This window comes from Thamnophis sirtalis, unplaced genomic scaffold (assembly GCF_051295495.1).
Source record: "Thamnophis sirtalis isolate CommonGarterSnake01/CBP01778 unplaced genomic scaffold, rThaSir2_p1.2 scaffold_15, whole genome shotgun sequence".
NCBI lineage: Eukaryota > Metazoa > Chordata > Lepidosauria > Squamata > Natricidae > Thamnophis > Thamnophis sirtalis.
Genome location: NW_028261395.1, coordinates 29,572,539 through 29,590,693, shown reverse-complemented (window position 1 = coordinate 29,590,693; position 18,155 = coordinate 29,572,539). Strand labels below are relative to the sequence as shown.

The 18,155-nt window shown below is 41.0% G+C and overlaps 1 protein-coding gene across 9 annotated transcripts in view; it reads right to left on the bottom strand.

Moving 5' to 3' along the window:
• Positions 1 to 1,232: 1,232 nt before the first annotated feature.
• Positions 1,233 to 18,155, bottom strand: part of PAX2 (paired box 2) — a 154,663-nt gene continuing 137,740 nt past the window's right edge. For 5 of the 9 annotated variants that reach the window (XM_087702543.1, XM_087702538.1, XM_087702535.1 and 2 more), the window contains 3 exons: positions 15,772 to 15,873; positions 11,129 to 11,215; positions 1,233 to 6,595 (listed from right to left, as the gene is read on the bottom strand). In XM_087702543.1, the coding sequence (XP_087558669.1) occupies positions 6,474 to 6,595; positions 11,129 to 11,215; positions 15,772 to 15,873 (311 nt within the window). In that variant the 3' untranslated portion in view covers positions 1,233 to 6,473. Of the gene's footprint in view, positions 6,615 to 11,128; positions 11,216 to 15,771; positions 15,874 to 18,155 lie in introns of all 9 variants that reach the window. The other 4 variants (XM_087702544.1, XM_087702537.1, XM_087702541.1 and 1 more) reach the window with 1 other exon arrangement.

Sequence of the window (18,155 nt, the reverse complement as noted above, 5' to 3'; positions counted from 1 at the left end):
AACAATTCCTGTTGTTTCTGAACCATACCATTGGTATGAATTTGTGAGGCTATAGTTACTTTTCCTGAAAAAGTAAATGTAGCCTTTTGCTTGTTTAGATCAGGAGTGTCAAATTCATGTCATCACGGCGGCGGCAGTAGTGGGATTCAAACATTTTTACTACCGGTCCTGTTGGCGTGGCTTGGTGGGCGAGACATGGCTTGGTGGGCATGGCTTGGTGGGCATGGCAGGGGAAGGATACTGTAAAATCTCCATTCCCTCCCCACTCTAGGGGAAGGATACTGCAAAATTCCCATTTCCTCCTGATCAGCTGGGACTTGGGAGGCAGAGAATAGATGGGGGCAGGGACAGTCAGAGGTGGTATTTACCGGTTTTCTGAACTATTCAAAATTTCCGCTACCGGTTCTCCAAAACTGATCAGAACCTGCTAAATACCACCTCTGGGTGTCATCATGTGATGTATCAGGACTTTCCCCCCTTCAGTAAACCGGGTAGGGGCGGAGGCAGCACGTGACGCATCTGGGCCGTGGGCCGCGAGTTTGACACCCCTGGTTTAGATGAATTACAGAACTTTAGCAACAAATTATTTTTTTTAGAAGGAAACATAACAGAAGATGCTAGGAGAAGAATGGAACAAATAAAGTGACAAGTTATCAAGTGAAGGAAAACAGAGTATTTGTAGTATTAGTAATAGCAACAAAACTTTATCAGGATTTCTCAGGAAAGATATTGAAATAGGTAGCCAATACGAACAAGAAAGAATCAGGATATTCTGCAAATTTCTGTGTATTTCTTGGATTTCTGTATGTTTTAATTCCCAGTCCTACTGTGCAGCTGGAGGGGGAGGAAAAGGGTGTTTGTTTGTTTGTGTGTGTGTGTGTGTGTGTGTGTGTGTGTGTGTGTGTGTCCTACCTTGCCCATAGAAAGTCAAAGTAAAAAAATCCATCCATGAACCACACCCTGCCGATTTGGGGAGCCAAAGCAATTAAAAAAACAATGAACAAAGGAAGACAAAACTATAGGAGCAAAAGCAGAAGAATCAGCATGTATGGACAGAGGCAAAAGATACCCAAATCTTCATCTTTTCCTTTTGCATAGAATTGTTTTTTCTGTTCAATTTTCCCAGTTTTTCTATTCCCTGCATGGTTCATATTAGTATTATCTTAACAAGATGAAGTGGCAAACATCTTTTGGGAGATGTTGGGGGTTTGGGGGCAAAAGCAGTGGTGAAATTCTTTTTTTTTTTACTACCAATTCTGTGGGCATGGCTTCGTGGGCATGGAAGGGAAGGATACTGCAAAATCCCTATTCCCTTCCCACTCCTGGGGGAAAGATATTGCAAAATCTCCATTTCCACACCACTTTGAGGCCAACCAGAGGTGGCATTTGCCAGTTCTCCGAACTACTCAAAATTTCCACTACTGGTTCTCCAGAACATGTCAGAACCTGCTGAATTTCACCCCTGGGCAAAAGGCCTTAACAGGTTGGGTTGTCCCCACAGATTCTGAATTTCTGCTGTGCTTTATTGAACACTGGGTTTTTGTCGTCAGTGAGCACAATGAGATTCAAGCAGTACAGACAATGCATTCCTTATTTACACGATGAGAATGAGCCAGTTTCAACCACTAGCACGATAAAGATGTAGGATGGGCTTATATACAAGAGGCATTGCCTTCACATTACACACATCATCTTTCTACAAAGCAGTAATTCCGTTCCCCCCCGACAAATAAAATATTAAATAATTGATAGATTTTTTTTTCTGTGCTTCCTGAATAGTCCACTCCAATGGAATCTGTATGAATAATGAAGGGCGTTTTTTTTGTTTTTTTTTTGTATAATATCATCACATAAATCCCCATTTCAGTTCCTAATTGTAACTTTAAGTCTGCTTTACAATGCAATGTTGAAATGGAATTCAAAACAACCAAGGGTCCAACATAGAAATTCTTTGGCAAATGTTATGCACACGTTCGCAAGCGGCTCTGGAAAAGAGTTGGAAGATAGACCAAGTCACAGCCTGGGTTTTGAATAGGAAGTTCCAAATTCAACTTAAACTTCTAGTGATTATGCCTGACAAAATCAATTTTTTTTGTAATGTTATCTGTGTTAATGGCCTGAAGTTAAGCCAAAGGTTAGGAACAATGAGACACTCACCTTTTTTCTACCGATGTTATTTTTAAAAAATACGAATATCAGATCAGATTATTCCTGTTACTCTTTCCCTAATGATTTCCTGGGTCTGAGGTTTTTTTAAAAGATGAGATTATTCTTCCATTTTGGCATAATCAAGTTGAGGGAATACACGCATGATCTTCAGGGATATGTTGGAAAGTTTTCAGAATGGCCCAAATAGCTATTCCCAATATTTTGGGGGATCCATATTTAATGCTATTGCGTGGGCAATTTTAAATATTACAATAACCAGATTATTAACTCTCTGTGTTAATGATAATTGGTTTTTGTTGCCCTTAATCTTAAAATTATTTTGGGATAAGATAGTTAAAGGTGTCATTGAAATGATTTTGGATTGCAAATCATTAGCAGGCTGTAGGAGGTATAAAAGAATAAGTGCATTTCCAGATCTTTTCATCTGGGGCTATCAATAAAAAATCTTTTATTAATTAAAAAAAAACAGCCTAAAATGTAGATGATTTTTGTGATCCAATATCAACACATTTCAATGGTATTATGGACAACAACAGAAAGAGTTTTTGGCTCATGGCAATGGTCATGAGTAATAGTCTCATGGAAAGGCTCTATAAATCAAAATACAACCATTTCTTATAACCCAATAGTGACAAATTAGTTGATTTGCAAAGCCTCCTGTTTTAAGTTTGCCTGAAAGTGTATCAAGTGCCTCCAGGTGAAGTCAAGATGTACCAAATGGGAGGCAGCAAGTATATTTAGTTCTCTATGAACACTTTCTCCCCTCTCTTGCCTCAAAAGCTCCTCATGAGAAGCCCTTGCTTCCCTTCAGAGGGTTAAACATTAGATATACACAAGATACCATATTTTTCAGAGTATAAGACGCACTTTAGTTTTTGGGGAGGAAAATAAGAAAAAAAAAAATTCTGCCTCTGCCTACCAGCATCCATGGTATTCAGCTGACACATGGTAACATGGTCAGCCAATGAATAGGCATAGCAACTAAGTCAGCCAATGAGGGCTATTTGGACTCTGAAATTTACTGTGTGAGCAAGGAGGAGACAGGAAGGAGCCTGGCTTAGCCGAGAACTGAAAGCGAAACTGCTTGCTTGTGTTTTGCTTGTATTTACTGCTACCTTGGAAAACCTGCTTTTGGTAATGTATTGTATATTATTATTATTTTGAATCCTGCTGAATCAGTTACTGTGCTTTCTGAATGTGATTGCTGCTGAAAACTCTGACCAGCCATGTCAGCTTCAGCACTTATTCCAGCCTGATTCAGCACAGCTGATTGGTGGGTAGATCAGACTGCTGGAATACCCCCAATCAGCTGTTCCAGGCTGCAGGGATTGCCACACACCATCACTGCCTACATGCCTCACATTTTTGGCCTCTGGTGGGGGTTGGTGGGGCTACATTTGGTGTGTAAGATGCATCCAAATTTTCATCCTCTTTTTTGGGGGGGGAAGGTGCATCTTATACTCCGAATAATATGGTACACATGAGCATCTTGTGCTCCCTACAGTCATTTAGGTAAATTATATCTCCTTTCTTCTCCAGATCTGACAGAAAATCTCTACTTGCAGAAAAGGGAAGTAATAATTCTTCTCTCTCTTTGATTAGGAGGGAAAAATATTTTTCAATGTCGTGGGAGATAGTGCTCAAGAGTGCAGGAAAGAAGGACCTTGTCAAAGATGACCTCTTCTTCCCACTTCCCTGTATAGATTAGGACATCCTAGACTGGATTATATTGAGAGACTTCACTAACTCGCTGAAGGAAATGCTAGATTTTAATAAGTCCAAAATCCACCATGATCATGCATAATGTTCCACGTTTTTAGATGATTTACAGCATTCTTACATTATGACAGGAAATTTGCATGAAGGGTATTTTAATAATGGGATATTGTTATGGCAAGAAGAGGTAAGATAGTTACGATGAAAAGGTCCACTTTGTTTGCATGCCATTCGCTTAAGCGAGAATTACATGGGAATTAGAACACATAAGAGCAGCTCTGGATATGAAACCTTTTGCTAGAGGAGGCATCCTATGCTATCACTTTTGTGGATGGGAATGAATTTCTCCACGATTCTCACTCTGGTAAAAGGGGAGTAGGTTGTTCTTCTCCCTTCTCTGAGGACAAGACCCTACTCGACGTATTCAAGTTTTCACAAATCCGAGTTTTAAAATTTCTTTTATTATGTATCTTAGAACTTTTTATTTCAATAAAAGGGAAGGAAGGCAAGAAAGCAGAGCCGAAGGAAAGGCCATGATATTAGCATTTGAGATGCAATGGGCCCAAGCGAAGCCCCCAACAGATTTGGGCAACCACAAGGAAACAGAAAACATATGGTCAATGTGGGGGGGGGGGTTTCCTTCAAATTATTTCACACAGAATAGCTGGCTTGAGCAATTGGCGAGAGAGAGAATTATGGCATAGCAAAAAAAAACAACAACCCCAAAACAAGATAGGTAATAAGATTGATCGAGATAGGTAAGGGGTGTCAAACCCAAGGCCCGAGGGCCAGATCTGGCCCATGGGGTGCTTAGATCTGGCCCTTGGGGCTGCCATGGAAACAGCAAAGGACCGGCCCATGGTACCGCTGCCAGTGAAAATGGAGGTTGGGAGGGCTGCATGAGGCCCTCCCGAGCTCTGTTTTTACTGGCAGAGGGTTGCAGGAGGCCGTCACAGCCAAAAACGGAGCTCGGGAGCCCATGGCAGAGTGCTTGGGCCACCACAAGTGCCCCTGACACAAATGAAATCAAGCTGGCCATGCCCATCCTGGCCATACCCACTCTACCCCCCCCAAAGTCAAATACAACCCTGATGTGGCCCTCAATGAAACTGAGTTTGACACCCCTGAGATGGGTGATAGGCTTTGCGTGTGATTTTTTTTAAACAATATATTGTCTGTGGCATTAGATGGCAATTTGAAAATGAGTTTGAAATTCTAGATTTAGCATGAATTGGCAATGGCACAATTGCTTATCTGCCCATTCTCAAATCAAGTGGCAACCAATTTGTCAACAATTTGTCCTTTCTTTTGTTACTCTCAATAAGAAGAGAAGGCATAACATTCTAGAAGTGAAATCTAATTTTTTTTCTCTATTTCAATATTTCTTTTGCAATATATCATTTGTCATTCTTTAATTCCATCCTGATGTTTTCTCTAGGAATGGCAGAAACTGAAAGGTAGAGAACCAAAATAATCATCTCTGCTCTAAATGAAATTATTTGGATTCGTTGTCAGTTGCCCAAACTATTAAATTGCCCAGCAAAAAGCAATATATTTTGGCTGGCAACTAATCAAATGCACGTTTCGCATCAAGAATGGATTTTCATTTTTTTTCTGAATTTTTGCCAAATTTGTATATTGTACAGAATGGCTGCACACAAAATGTACTCGCTCGCCTCTCTGCCATACATGGATATTCCTACGTGCATAAAAGGAAAAGAATGAAACCCAGGAAAATGTGACTATCATTGAAATTGGGGTGGTATTTCAGCTTACTCTATCATGACTTTACTTTCTCAGAAAACTGGGGTATTATTTATTTTCCTCCTCCATTGAATAGACTTTTCAGGACAAAGCATTAAAAGCAGTTATAGTTATATATCCACTTGTATAGTTCTTCATTTCGATGGTTGGTTGACATCTCGCCATCCTTCTTTCGGACTTGACTCTACATGATTTATGGGGGTGATTGCTTGTTCACCTTCCGCTTTGTAAAGGTTTTGACAAATAGGATGGAAATGGTCAATCTTCAAATGAGAAGAAAGCAAGACCTAATTACTTCAACCAACCTAGATAGGAATGAGAGGGAAGGTACCACACAAGGAAATGTTTGTGAAATACAGCAGATGACGCACCGTCTTTTCCCCCTTCGTTAGGCTGAGCCGTGTGTTTCCCTCATGCTTCTGGAAATTTGACTGTTGATCATTCCGAGTTCTTTTTTCATAGACGATCATTTTTAAGGGGAGGGGGGACAATGAATTCTAAGTAACCTTCTCCTCTGCTACTGACTGCCCATAGTCACTCTCCATTCTTCTTACAGTTAGAGAAGACTCATGTAGAAGAAATTGAAGAATTCACCAAGATGGAGTCTGAAATATTGCAGTGGCGTTAGCAACAGAAGACAGCAGAACCACTGGCCACAAACTTGGTTTTGCCATTACCCAGTGGAGTAGCTTGGCTAGTTTGCAAGGGATATATGACATTTTCTGTCTTGGGATGTCAGTAAATTCTGCCATCTGAAAAAATACTGAGGGATAGAAGGTGGAGGGGAGGGATGCCATTTTCTTCCAGGTGGCGCAGAATGTCCATCAGACAGGGACGATATGGAGGCCTAGGCTGTCACCCTGCAGTTTCATGTGGTTTCCATGGTAGTTAGTGGCGGTCATAGGCAGCGGCAGCAGTGGGAGGTGCGGAGCCCCGGGATGTGGCACTATAATAATAAGGGGAACCTGAAAGTTAACACAGGAGAAGAATGGACTGATTGAAAGGACATACAGTAAAATAAAATAAGAAAAAAAAAGAAAGGAAGAAAAGAAAGAAAGCATATTAAAAGGAACTGGAAATAGAAATCTGGAAATAAGGATTTCTTTATGGCCTAGATCCATGATGGCGAACCTATGACACGCATGCCACAAGTGGCACGCAGAGCCATTTCTGAGGGCATGTGAGGCGTTACCCTGCCAGCTCCAGCATGTATGCATGCGCTGGCCAGCTGATTTTTGGTCTTGATTTTCAGCTGATTTTCACCCTCCGGAGGCTTCCCTAAAGCCTCCAGAGGGCAAAAAACCATCCAACATGCAAATTGGAAGTTCGGGAACAAACTTCCAGTTTGCATGATGGCCCATTTTATGCCCTCACCAGGCTCCTAGAAAGCCTCTGGAGCTTGGGGAGGGCAAAAAACAGACAAACCGGGCCCATCAGAAGTCGGAAAATGGGCCATTTCAGGCCTCTGGAGAGTCTCCGGGGGGTGGGGGAGGCTGTTTTCGCCCTCCACAGGCTCCAGGAGAACCACGCGCACTTGTGCGGGGCAGCTGGGGGAGTCACACATGCATGTGCAGTGGCCATGGTGCAGGGAGCATTAAATTATGGGGAGAGCGCATGCTTTTGGCACCCAAGGCAAAAAGGTTTTGCCATCACTGGCCTGATGTAAATAGGGAAACAATATACACAGTATATGTGTACCATATCATTCATGGAAAGCTAAGTTACTTGGAGTATCTAGTACTTGTTATCAGAGACCTATTAGCAATAGCCATAGCACTTAGGACTTCTATACCGCTTCACAAAGTTTTTACAGCCCTCTCTAAGCAGTTTACAGAGTCAGCCTATTTCCCCCAACAATTTGGCTCCTCATTTTACCGACCTCAGAAGGATGGAAGGCTGAGTCAACTTGGAGCCTGGTGAGATTCAAATTGCCAAATTACAGGCAGCTGGCAGTCAGCAGAAGTAGCCTGCAGTACTGTACTCTAACCACTGCACCACCGCAGCTATATTCAAGGCATTCCACACAGAAGAAGAGGAAAACAAGAACTTGGTAGCTCTACTTAGATTCAGCTGTGGTCCTATTGACTACCTGCAACAATTGAATACATCTAATTTATTCTTGACAGCGTGGCTGGTTTTTTTTTAATACTGGAAATTTCTTTTTACTTTGTCAGCCTTCTGCAAAAGTCATTAATGTGGGTGGTCTTAAAAAGTGAGTAAATATAAAAAATATAAAAAATAGAACATTTTTGTTGATTCTTCTCATTTCCATGGTAATCTCCAAAACCATTCTGGATGATACTCAGTCCTCATGGAGAAATGTAGAAGCTTGCAAAAGAAGGAGGGAATCTAACAATACTTTCTAATCTTTCTAATTCCAATAGCAGAAATGCCCACCTTAGCAAAACTATGCAAGAAATATAAGCATCTTCATTATTTGGAATACTTCTGAGGAAGTACATGGAGTAGTAAAGTACTTTTTAAATATAAAACAAAACTACCAGATCTGTGGAGAACTGACTCTCTCTCTGTGTTAAATATTTAACAAAGTCAGGCTTAGAACAGATCTGAAAACCAAGTTTAAAAAGAGGCAATAAAATTGTTGATTGGACTGAAGGTATCTATGAATAAAGTGTAAGATGTGTAAGAATAAATGTGTAAGAGTCAAAAATTATTCAAAGAACTTTGGTAGCTGATCCTAAGAACTGGATTTTATGAAGCTTTAAGTTTTTAAATAAACTAAGGCACACAATTCACAAGATTACACATATGTAATAGCAAGATTATTACTAAATGCAATAGCAGACCATATGACACATATTTTATTAGTAGGTGTACACATTCCCAATAATTTTCAAGAGATCTACTCTGTTTCCCTGAAAATAAGACCTCCTTGCATAATAAGCCCAATTGGGCTTTTGAGTGCATGTGCTAAAATAAGCCCTGCCCCCAAAATAATCCCTCTCCTAAAATATTTAAATGCATGCAAGCTGGTCACTGCCATTTCTGGGGGGGGAGGGCCCCACATGCACTTGCCATCCATGAGGAATGGCCTTGTGGAGGCTGCTCCCACAAGTACTAGTTACTGTGCCCTTTCTCTTAGTGATGGCCACAAAAAGTGCGGTAAGCCCAGTGATGCTAGGGATGGCAAGAGTATGCCAGAAACAGAGACAGAACTTCTGGCCCTCTCTGGATCAGCTGATCCATGGGATGCGGGTTGTGGTTAAGGGGCTTCCCTCCCCAAAAATAAGGCCAAGCACTTATTTCAGGGGTCAAAAGAAAATAAGACCCTGTCTTATTTTTGGGGAAACACAGTATGCTTTGTGGTTTATACTCTTGGGTGTGCACATAATGGTCATACATTAGCAATTACTACAGAAATATGATTGATAAAAATTCCATATTATCAATTTTAAGAAATATTTATCTATTCAAAACATATACAAAGCTTAAATTTGGGCAGCTCCCACTCAGAAATATGTAATCCTTAATTCATTACGTTAATGCATTAAGTTGGAAGTGGTCATTTAAACTATCAAGCTCAACCTCCTCTTCACTGTGAAGGAGCTCATTAACATTAATGTTTTAAAGATGGGCGAATTGGGAAATAAAGTATTTGCTAATATATCCCAGAAGGGTAGCTTTGTAGATTCTTGCAGCAAAAACAAGAATGGGTTTTGTGACATCTTAAAAAATGAATGAAGGGTGTATTGGGGGGGGATGGTAAAAAAGTCGATGGGATGGTTAGGATGGACTATAAACAAAACAGTAGTTAGTTGTGACATTTTTGCATTGATGAACTAGTTATTACATGCAGTGTGATTTGAGATATCCTGATCTCTGTTTAATCAGAGTCGAGGTGGTGCAGTGGTTAGAGTGCAGTACTGCAGGCTACTTCTGCTGACTGTCGGCTGCCTGCAATTTGGCAGTTCGAATCTCACGGTTGACTCAGCCTTCTATCCTTCCAAGGTGAGTAAAATGAGGACCCAGATTGTTGGGGGAAAATAGGCTGACTCTGTAAACCACTTAGAGAGGGCTGTAAAGCACTGTGAAGCCATATATAAGTCTAAGTGCTATTGCTGTCAAGGAGAAATAAAGTTGAATCTCATTGCTTTGGGATGAAATATTTCTTTAGGATGGCCACTTTGAGGTTAGAAATAGTGAACTGTATCTATATGGTATGTATCTATAAAACTGTATCTGTTTTTTGTTTTGGTACGTATTTAAACAAATCGGCCAAATGTTTCCATTTTTCCATTTACAGGACACTATTGTTCTAGCTTCCTTGACATTTTGTTTATGGTTTGCTCTACGTGGGTTTCCCCCCTCCAGCTTTTTAGTAATTTTTAGAAAGAAAAATATTCCAAATGCTCAATGGTTTTATATAAAGGTATTACAATGTTAGCAGTTTTATTTCACATCAGCTAAGATTTAATCAATGCCAGTGAAAATAGGATTATTTTCCCTCCATATCCATTACTTTATAGGGATATTATCCAACTTGGTGTGAAACTCAAATTCAGAAGAATTCAGAATAGACTCTTGTCTGAAGTGGAGAGGACAGCTCCAGCATGACCTGTTCTAATTCAAAATTAGAGGAAACAGTGTTGTGGCCCGCCAACGACCAGTGGAGCTGGCAGCAGAGTTGGACAGTGGGGAGGTTGGGGAGGAACATGGGCCAGTCCTGGAAGCTAGGGAAGGCTCGGACAAGCCTCTGCATCAGAGCTAGAGGTGGGTCCAAGGCCATCTGGGAGTTCTCAGCTGCCTTCAGAGCTAGACAGCAGTCTTGCCAGAAGAAAAGAACAACTCAGAATTTAGGGTCGACTTGGGATTAAAGCCACAGGTGGACAGTGAATGGCCCCTCCCATAGGAAATAAAAGAGGAGCGAAAAGGAGTGGGCTTTTGCAAGAAACAATTTCTTTGTTTGTTTGTTAGTTCATTTCAGGAGTGTGAAGATCTGTCCATGAATCTCAGAGACTCTGTGCCAAGTCTTTCCTTGCACAGCACTCCATTTGGAAAATATTTACATGGCAGCTTTCCAAGATAGATAAGGCCTGTGGTCATAACTTCATCTTTGAAAGACTGCTTACCAGGCCTTTGCTGAATGTGAATGAGAGTAATTCACATTCATTTAATAAAAGGGGTTTTGTTGGGATCAGGAATCTCCCTCGTGCTTTTTGGGGAAGCCTAGATCAGAACAAACAGCAACTATCTTCTCACCACCACCACCCCAAAAAATATGGGCAAAATGTAAATGTAAACACTTTGTTTAGATAAAACATCTTGATGAAAAGGGGCATACTGGATTCAGTGACAGGAGTTAAGCCTAAAGTTAGTTCATTTTCAGTTTTTTGGGATGGTGGTAAAAGTTTTAGAATCCCCAGTAAGATAGAAATAAGCAGGAATAAGAAAGCAAAGAAACAAGTAGGTCAACAGAAAGGGATGGCAAAGGGTAGAGAGAACCTTAGGGAATACTCACTTAGTAATGCAGGATTGCTGAACCTCCAAGCCTCATTGTAGGTTGTGTACTGAGGGTGGCTGTAAGGATTGCCTGAGAATTCACTCCCTGGAAAAATAAAACACAGAAGGGTGTCATTCATACTATAATTCAGACAGAGAGAAAAGAGAACAAAATTGCATTAGCACTTGACAAGAGTAGAAGAAAGTCATTTTACTGGCTACAATCTGCTGGGTATCTTGTAATGCAATTCTACAAGTCCCAAGAAAACATTGCAGCAAACAGGAAAGTCTTAAGAGTCGATTGGCAAAGAAGACAAAACGGGAAACTGGGAAAAATGAAGTCTAGTCTAATACATTGTAGAAAGTTAGCACCCAGCCCTCTCCTAGAAGAATGACATATTCTAAGAAATATTTTAAAAAGGCAGAATATTACACCTCCCCGGATGAGAAAAAGAGAAATATGTCCTTGGAAAATAGCCCCCACCTTTGTTAATAGCCCCAGAAAGGCTGGCCCAGCTTATACACAACACAAAAGACCTTCACTCTCAGGACATAATAGGATTAGCCCTCTATCCATCTCACTACATGACACCTGAGATGGTTACATCACCCAGCAAGTTTCAACCAAGCCTGGGACTCAAGACAACCTACAAAGTTACCCCTACCCGGCCCCAGTGGTGGGATTCAGCCAGTTCGCACCTATTCGGGAGAACTGGTTGTTAACTTTCTAAGCAGTTCAAAGAACTGGTTGTTGGAAGAAATCTCCTTTTGTTTTTTCTACTTTACAGGCCTAATCCTATAAGGAAGGCAGGAAGGAAACATTCTGGTGTTGTTTTTAGCCTAACCTTTATTGCCCTGCTTACAGAAACTGCCTCTCTGGTTAACCCTTATTACATTGTAACAGCTAAGGTGAAGCGCCCATTGACGCGATTAACGTTGAGTTGGCCACACCCATCCAGTCACATGGCCATCAAGCCCTGCCTACCCAGCTGGTAGTTAGGGCAGAGAACCGGTTGTTAAATTATTTGAATCCCACCACTGCATGGCCCCATGTGAGTCTGACAACAAATCAGGATACATTTCTTGCCACAGGAAGCAAGTTCAAAGCCCAACAGAGGGTATAAATCTCTCTCCCTCTCTCACTCATGTGCTCTTTTTTGCCCAGGATCTCAAACCATGTGGTCCTGTCCCAGTGGTGCGTTCCTACCGGTTCGCGCCAGTTTGGCCGAACTGGTAGTGGTTTGGCGGCCTACAGCGATGCTCGGAGAACCTCCAAACCAGTTCTCCGGGCATTGCTGTAGACACCATCTTGTTTTTTGCTTCTGCATATGCTCAGAACAATTTGTATTGCACTGCTCATGCGTGCATGGCACGCCCATGAGCAAACCAGCAGTAGTGACTGCCAGAACCCACCCCTGCCCTGTCCACCATTAAACCATCTTTCCAAGCAGTCTCCGTGTTTCCAATTTCTTTCTTACCACTTGGAACTGAATCTAGATGGACATTTCTTCCAACACATTAATGTAACAAAGAGTTTTCAGGTGCAATTCCCTTTGGGATTTGTGTTAAGAATCCTCTAAGAAAGATTGCTAATAAAGACCACAGCACATCTAGGGGCAAATTGCAGCCAGCAAAGTGGGCAGTTGCAAAAGCTTTCTCATTTCAAGGTAGTTGAATGTAAGTAGAACTTCCAATAAGAAAGCAACAGGCTTTTTCCCAATAAAGGTCAGGTGGAAGATTCTTTACAAGGCCGGTTTATATAAAAGGGGGCTTAAATGTTTCCTTTATTTTTCTATATTGTCACTCAATTTGTTTCTACATTTATTCTGAAGTGCCGGTTAAGTAAAGAACTTCTCACTCACTCTTCCTCTCTCTCTCTCTCAGACCAGTCAAGAGAAGGCAGAAGCACCATATGTGCACAATGTTTATTGACAAGGAGTTAAAGGAAACGAGCTGCAGGATAATGAGCTTTTGAGCTCAATTGCGGACCGAGAGGAACCAGTTATCTCGTTTTGTGATCACTAATGAAACATGTAATTTTCTCATCAATGCTAGATTCTGTTTAACTGCTCTCTTTGGAGAAGGCTAGAGCTGTGACCGGTTCACAGCAGTCCTAAGAGCTTTTCAGTTGAAGCTCAAAATGCTCCAGAAAAAATAATGCCCCAGAGGAAGAAATGAGGAAAGGCCAGTTTCCCTAGGATAACTGAACATTGCAGGCCTGCTCACTGAGTCACTAATCTCATTAGCAATAATGCAAAAACAGGCTTTATACAAGAATTCCAGAACCATATTTTTCAGAGTTTAAGACGTACCTTTCCCCCGCCCAAAAAGAGGGTGAAAATCTGAGTGCATCTTATACACTGAATACAGCATTTTTGGCCTCCCAAAACTCCGTCCCCTTCACAAAAATGGACTGCAGAGGGTTTGGGAGGCCTGCAAAACGCTCCTGGGGGGTGGGGAAGGGCAAAAATGAGCGAAAAATGGGCAGTTTTTCGCTTGTTTTTCCCCCTCCAGCCCCAGGAGCACTCTACAAACCTCCTGAAGGCTATGCATGCCCTTTTGCGGCAAAAAATGGGCCCATTTTTGTGGAAAATGGCCCATTTTTTGCTCGTTTTTGCTCCCCCCTGAACACTTTGCAGGCCTCTGAAACTCTCTGCATGCCCTGTTTTTCACAAAAAAAATGAGGCATTCAGAGGGTTTGAGAGGCCTGCAGAGTGCAAAAACTTTTTTTAAATTTATCTCTTCAAAATCTTGTTGCATTTTATATTTCAGTGCATCTTATACTCTGAAAAATATGGTATCTATAAGCCAAGAGACTTAGAATCATAGTAGAGGTGGTATTCAGCCATTCTTGACAGATTCTGGAGAATTAGGATCTGAAATTTTGAGTAGTTTGGAGAACTGGCAAATAGGCTGGCCCTGCTGTCTCCCAGCTGACCTACTTTTTTTGAAAAAGTTTTTTATTTTATTTTATATAACCATCAGTACACCATTACATCTGAACATTTTTTTTGTATTGTCAATGATTATATCATTCCCTCAATTCAGAACCGCTGTCATTTGCTCTTCTGCTTTCATTACACTATATTATGCCCTATTTCACCATCATGCTGTCCTCTCTCTCTCTCCTCCTCCCTACCTCCTTTTTTCCCTCTGCCATCCCTCTCTTCTCTACTTCCCCTTCCTTTCTATTTCTCCTCTTTCCACTCCTTTTTCCACTCCTACTTCTCCTCTCCCTTCTTTTTCTCTCTCTCCTGTCTCCTCTCTTTCTCCTTACCTCTACCTTTCCTTTCCACTCTCTCCAATTAATTTGCATGGTGTAGTTCAGCATCTGAGCACACTTCATTTAATATTTGCTAGTATTGATAATTACATTCCAATAAACATCTTTCATATTTATAATTTTACAGACATCCTCTTTTTAGTGGTAAACATATTTCAAAATTCCAGCTGATCTTCTTTTTTTGTCCTGAACAGGAGAACGGAGCTGAAAAGCAGGTTAGTAGGGTGGGGAGGGAATGGGGATTTTGCATTATCCTTCCCCTGCCACACCTACCAAGACATGCCCACAGAATCAGTAGTAAAAAAAAATTTAATCCCACCACTGAATCATACATCTGGAAGGAATTTTGGAAGTCTTCTAGTTTAACCATCCTGCTCAAGGAGATCTTATATCCGTGCCCCCACTTTTGGGGCACTAGGGACTGGTTCTGTGTACTGCACTTTTTCTCCAGACTGGGGGGGGGGGGGCGGGGGCTGGTTCCACGCACTTTCTGAATCCTGTATGTGTGTTGATGGGGCTTCGTTTGCTTGCTGACACAGTTCCAGGTGGGTCATGGACTGGTGCTGGTCTGTGGCCCAGGGGTCCAGGACTCCTTTCTTATACCAACCCAATAAAATGTCTGTCAAGTCTGTTTTAAAAACCTCCAGCAATGGAGCACCCTGTTGTGGCCTGCAGAGCTGGCAGCAAAGTCGAACAGTGAGGAAGTTGGGGAGGAACATGGGCCAGTCCTGGTAGCTGAGGAAAGCTCAGACAAGGGCTCTGTGTCAGAGGCAGAGAAGGAGCTAGGCAGCAGTGAGGCAGAGGAACAGCTGGAGCCTGTTCCCAGTGTGTGCATGCACAGAGCTGCCAGAAGACAAGAACAATTAAGAAAGCAGGGTCGACTCAAGAGTAAAGCCAGACCTTGGACGTGATTGGCCCCTCCCATAGGAAACAAAAGAGGAGCGAACTGGGATTGAACTTTTTCAGGAAACAATATATTCATTTGGTCATGTCAGGAGGGAAAAGTTCTGTTTGTAACTATAAGAGACTCTGTGCCAAGTTTTGCTTTGCCCTGTATTTGGAAACTAGTTATTTGGCAGCTCGCCAAACAAGATAAGGTTCGTATTTGATAAACAGCCCTCTGAAAGACTGTTTGCTAAGCCTTGTGGACTGTCAATGAAAGGCATTCATAGTTGTGTAAATAAAAGGGGTTTTGCCAGGACCAAGACTTTGCTTCTTGTGGAGCTATCAAGCAGGCATTACTCCACTAACCTTTGGTGACCCCCTACGTTATTCAACTATAGTTGTGCTGCTATGGCCTCCATGATATCTGGGTGATGTCAGAAGTTAGTAGTGTCCATGTAATGAACTGAACTGAAATGGGATGCAAGGAACCTTACCAGGCACCATTCCTGCAAGAGTTGAGGTTGGGTAACTGCCTTGTCCGGTTGGTGGAACATGTGGTGGGTAGCCAGGCAAAGTTGTGCTCGCCATGTCACGACCTAGGAGGAAAAAAGGAGGGAGAACTTATTTCAATGTGGTTGCTCGAGATGATGAGTCTGAAGCAGGGCTTCCAAGCGATGACATCCATTCAAGAAAGAAACATGCAAAGTCCATCATCCAAAACAAATTTCACTTTATTTAGCACTCTATCATATTCCTTTATTCTTTCTCGCTCTCTTTACTATGTAAGGGGTTTTTTTTTTGGGGGGGGGGGGGTAGGGCTCGCCACATTCTTAACTTTTCATGTTTCTTTTTTGAATGTCAGGTTTCCAAGTGATGAAACCCATTCAAAAAAGAAACATGCATTGGGCTAAAAAAATTGGCCATAATATTCAGCTGGAAGATTGGGAAAGAATTTGGAATAAAAATTACACAATAATAAAATCTGTTGGGTACAAAGAAAACCAATACAAAATGTTTTATCGGTGGCATTTAGAGATTGGCAAAAATGTATCCGAACTTAAATCCAAACTGTTGGAAGTGTAAACAGGCGCAGGGTACCTTCTTTCATGCATGGTGGCTATGCCCGAAAGCTAAAAAATATTGGGCTATAATACAAAAATGGTTACAGGAAATTGCAAACACCCAAATAGAGCTCAAAGCAGAATTGTTCCTTCTGGGGATTATTAAAGGAAAGTATATGAAAGAGATACAATATTTAATTTTGCACATAATTACAGCAACCAGAATAGTGCTCGCGCAATGTTGGAAAAGTGATACCATGCCGACAGACTGTTTGATAATCCAAAAGATTCTTGATTGCACAGAGATGGATAAGCTCACATTGAAGTTAAGGGACAAGGAAGACTCAGAATATTATACGGTTTGGGAAAACTGGTATCAATGGATAAATAAGAGGAATATGAAACGTACAGCTTAGAAACATGTATGTATAGATATAGGAATAATTAGGAATGTATAAAAATGTATTTGAATAACAAATGGTTATGTTAGTACTGTCAAAAAGGACTGTAACTTATACAAAATTATTTTTAAAGGTATTTGTATCTTAATGTTTTAAATTTTCAAGAAAGGTTTACAACTAAAGAAAAAACATGCAAAGTCCATCTTCCAAAACAAATTTCTTTTTATTTAGGTAGACATCAAACTGGCAAAGTCTGTTGTAATTCCGGATCTGACACAAACTGGAATTACACCATATTACTTACAATAATATTGTAAGTTAGAAACATCCTCAAAAGTCACATTCTCCAATAAACACTCAATACACATCAAACTCCACCTTCCGTTCTTAGCAGGAGCAGCCTCTGTTCCCGCCTAGCCAAAATAATCCTCATTATCTATTTGTTCCCCACCACCTTAAAAATGTGATGAGCCCTGAAATGCCCCGCCTTACATAGCAAAGAGAAAGAAAAGCAATACATGAGTATGATAAGAGAGCTAACTAAAAGGGCTACACATATGTCAATTCCGGGTTCGAAACCTACTAAGTTACCTCTACCCAAAAACTACTCATTCTCCTTCTTAGTTCTCAATCTATGACGTATTTTAGTTCCTTCAGATACTAAAAGAATTGTCTGTTTTTGCAAATTTAATAAAAGGTGATAAATTTAAATATATTTGGAGCAATCAAAAGTGTAATAGACTACAAATGCTATATAGAAATATAATTGGGTACATAATATCTTATTTGGTGACAGTTTCCAATTATTCAGTGTTTTGGTCAAAGTTTTTTTTTTTAAAGTTGGAATAAAGTCTTGACAACCTTTTGTAATGAATGGTGAACTTTGTTTACTATCTACTTTTTTCTTATACCACCTTATTCAGCATAAGAAATTGTTCTTGTTTTATTGATAATTTATACAATACTCCAAAGCATTTGAAACAAAACATATCTTTTATTCGTTCTTAAAGAGACATATTTTATTTGCCTTTAATTGCCTTTAGTCAATTATCTGACTAAAAATGAGACTGTTGAGCTCATCTCAAAAGAATACAGGGCTGGACAGGCACCCTCCTAATTCAGTGAAACCCATGGAAGCAGGGATGGCATTCACTTACTTCCTTTACCAGTTCGCAAATGTGAGTGTGCATACCATCCACACATACACTCAGCCTTCTGTGCATATGCTTTGATCACATGCACGGCTTGCACAGATGCGCACGGCTTGAAAACATGCCTAAATAGGACACCATAGAGCCAGGGCGGACGAGCGAATGGGTGGGCCCACTTGTGATTTCCACAACCAGTTCGGGTGAACCGATCCAAACCGACTGAATACAACCTCTGCGTGGAAGGCTCCCCTATTCCCGCTGCAGG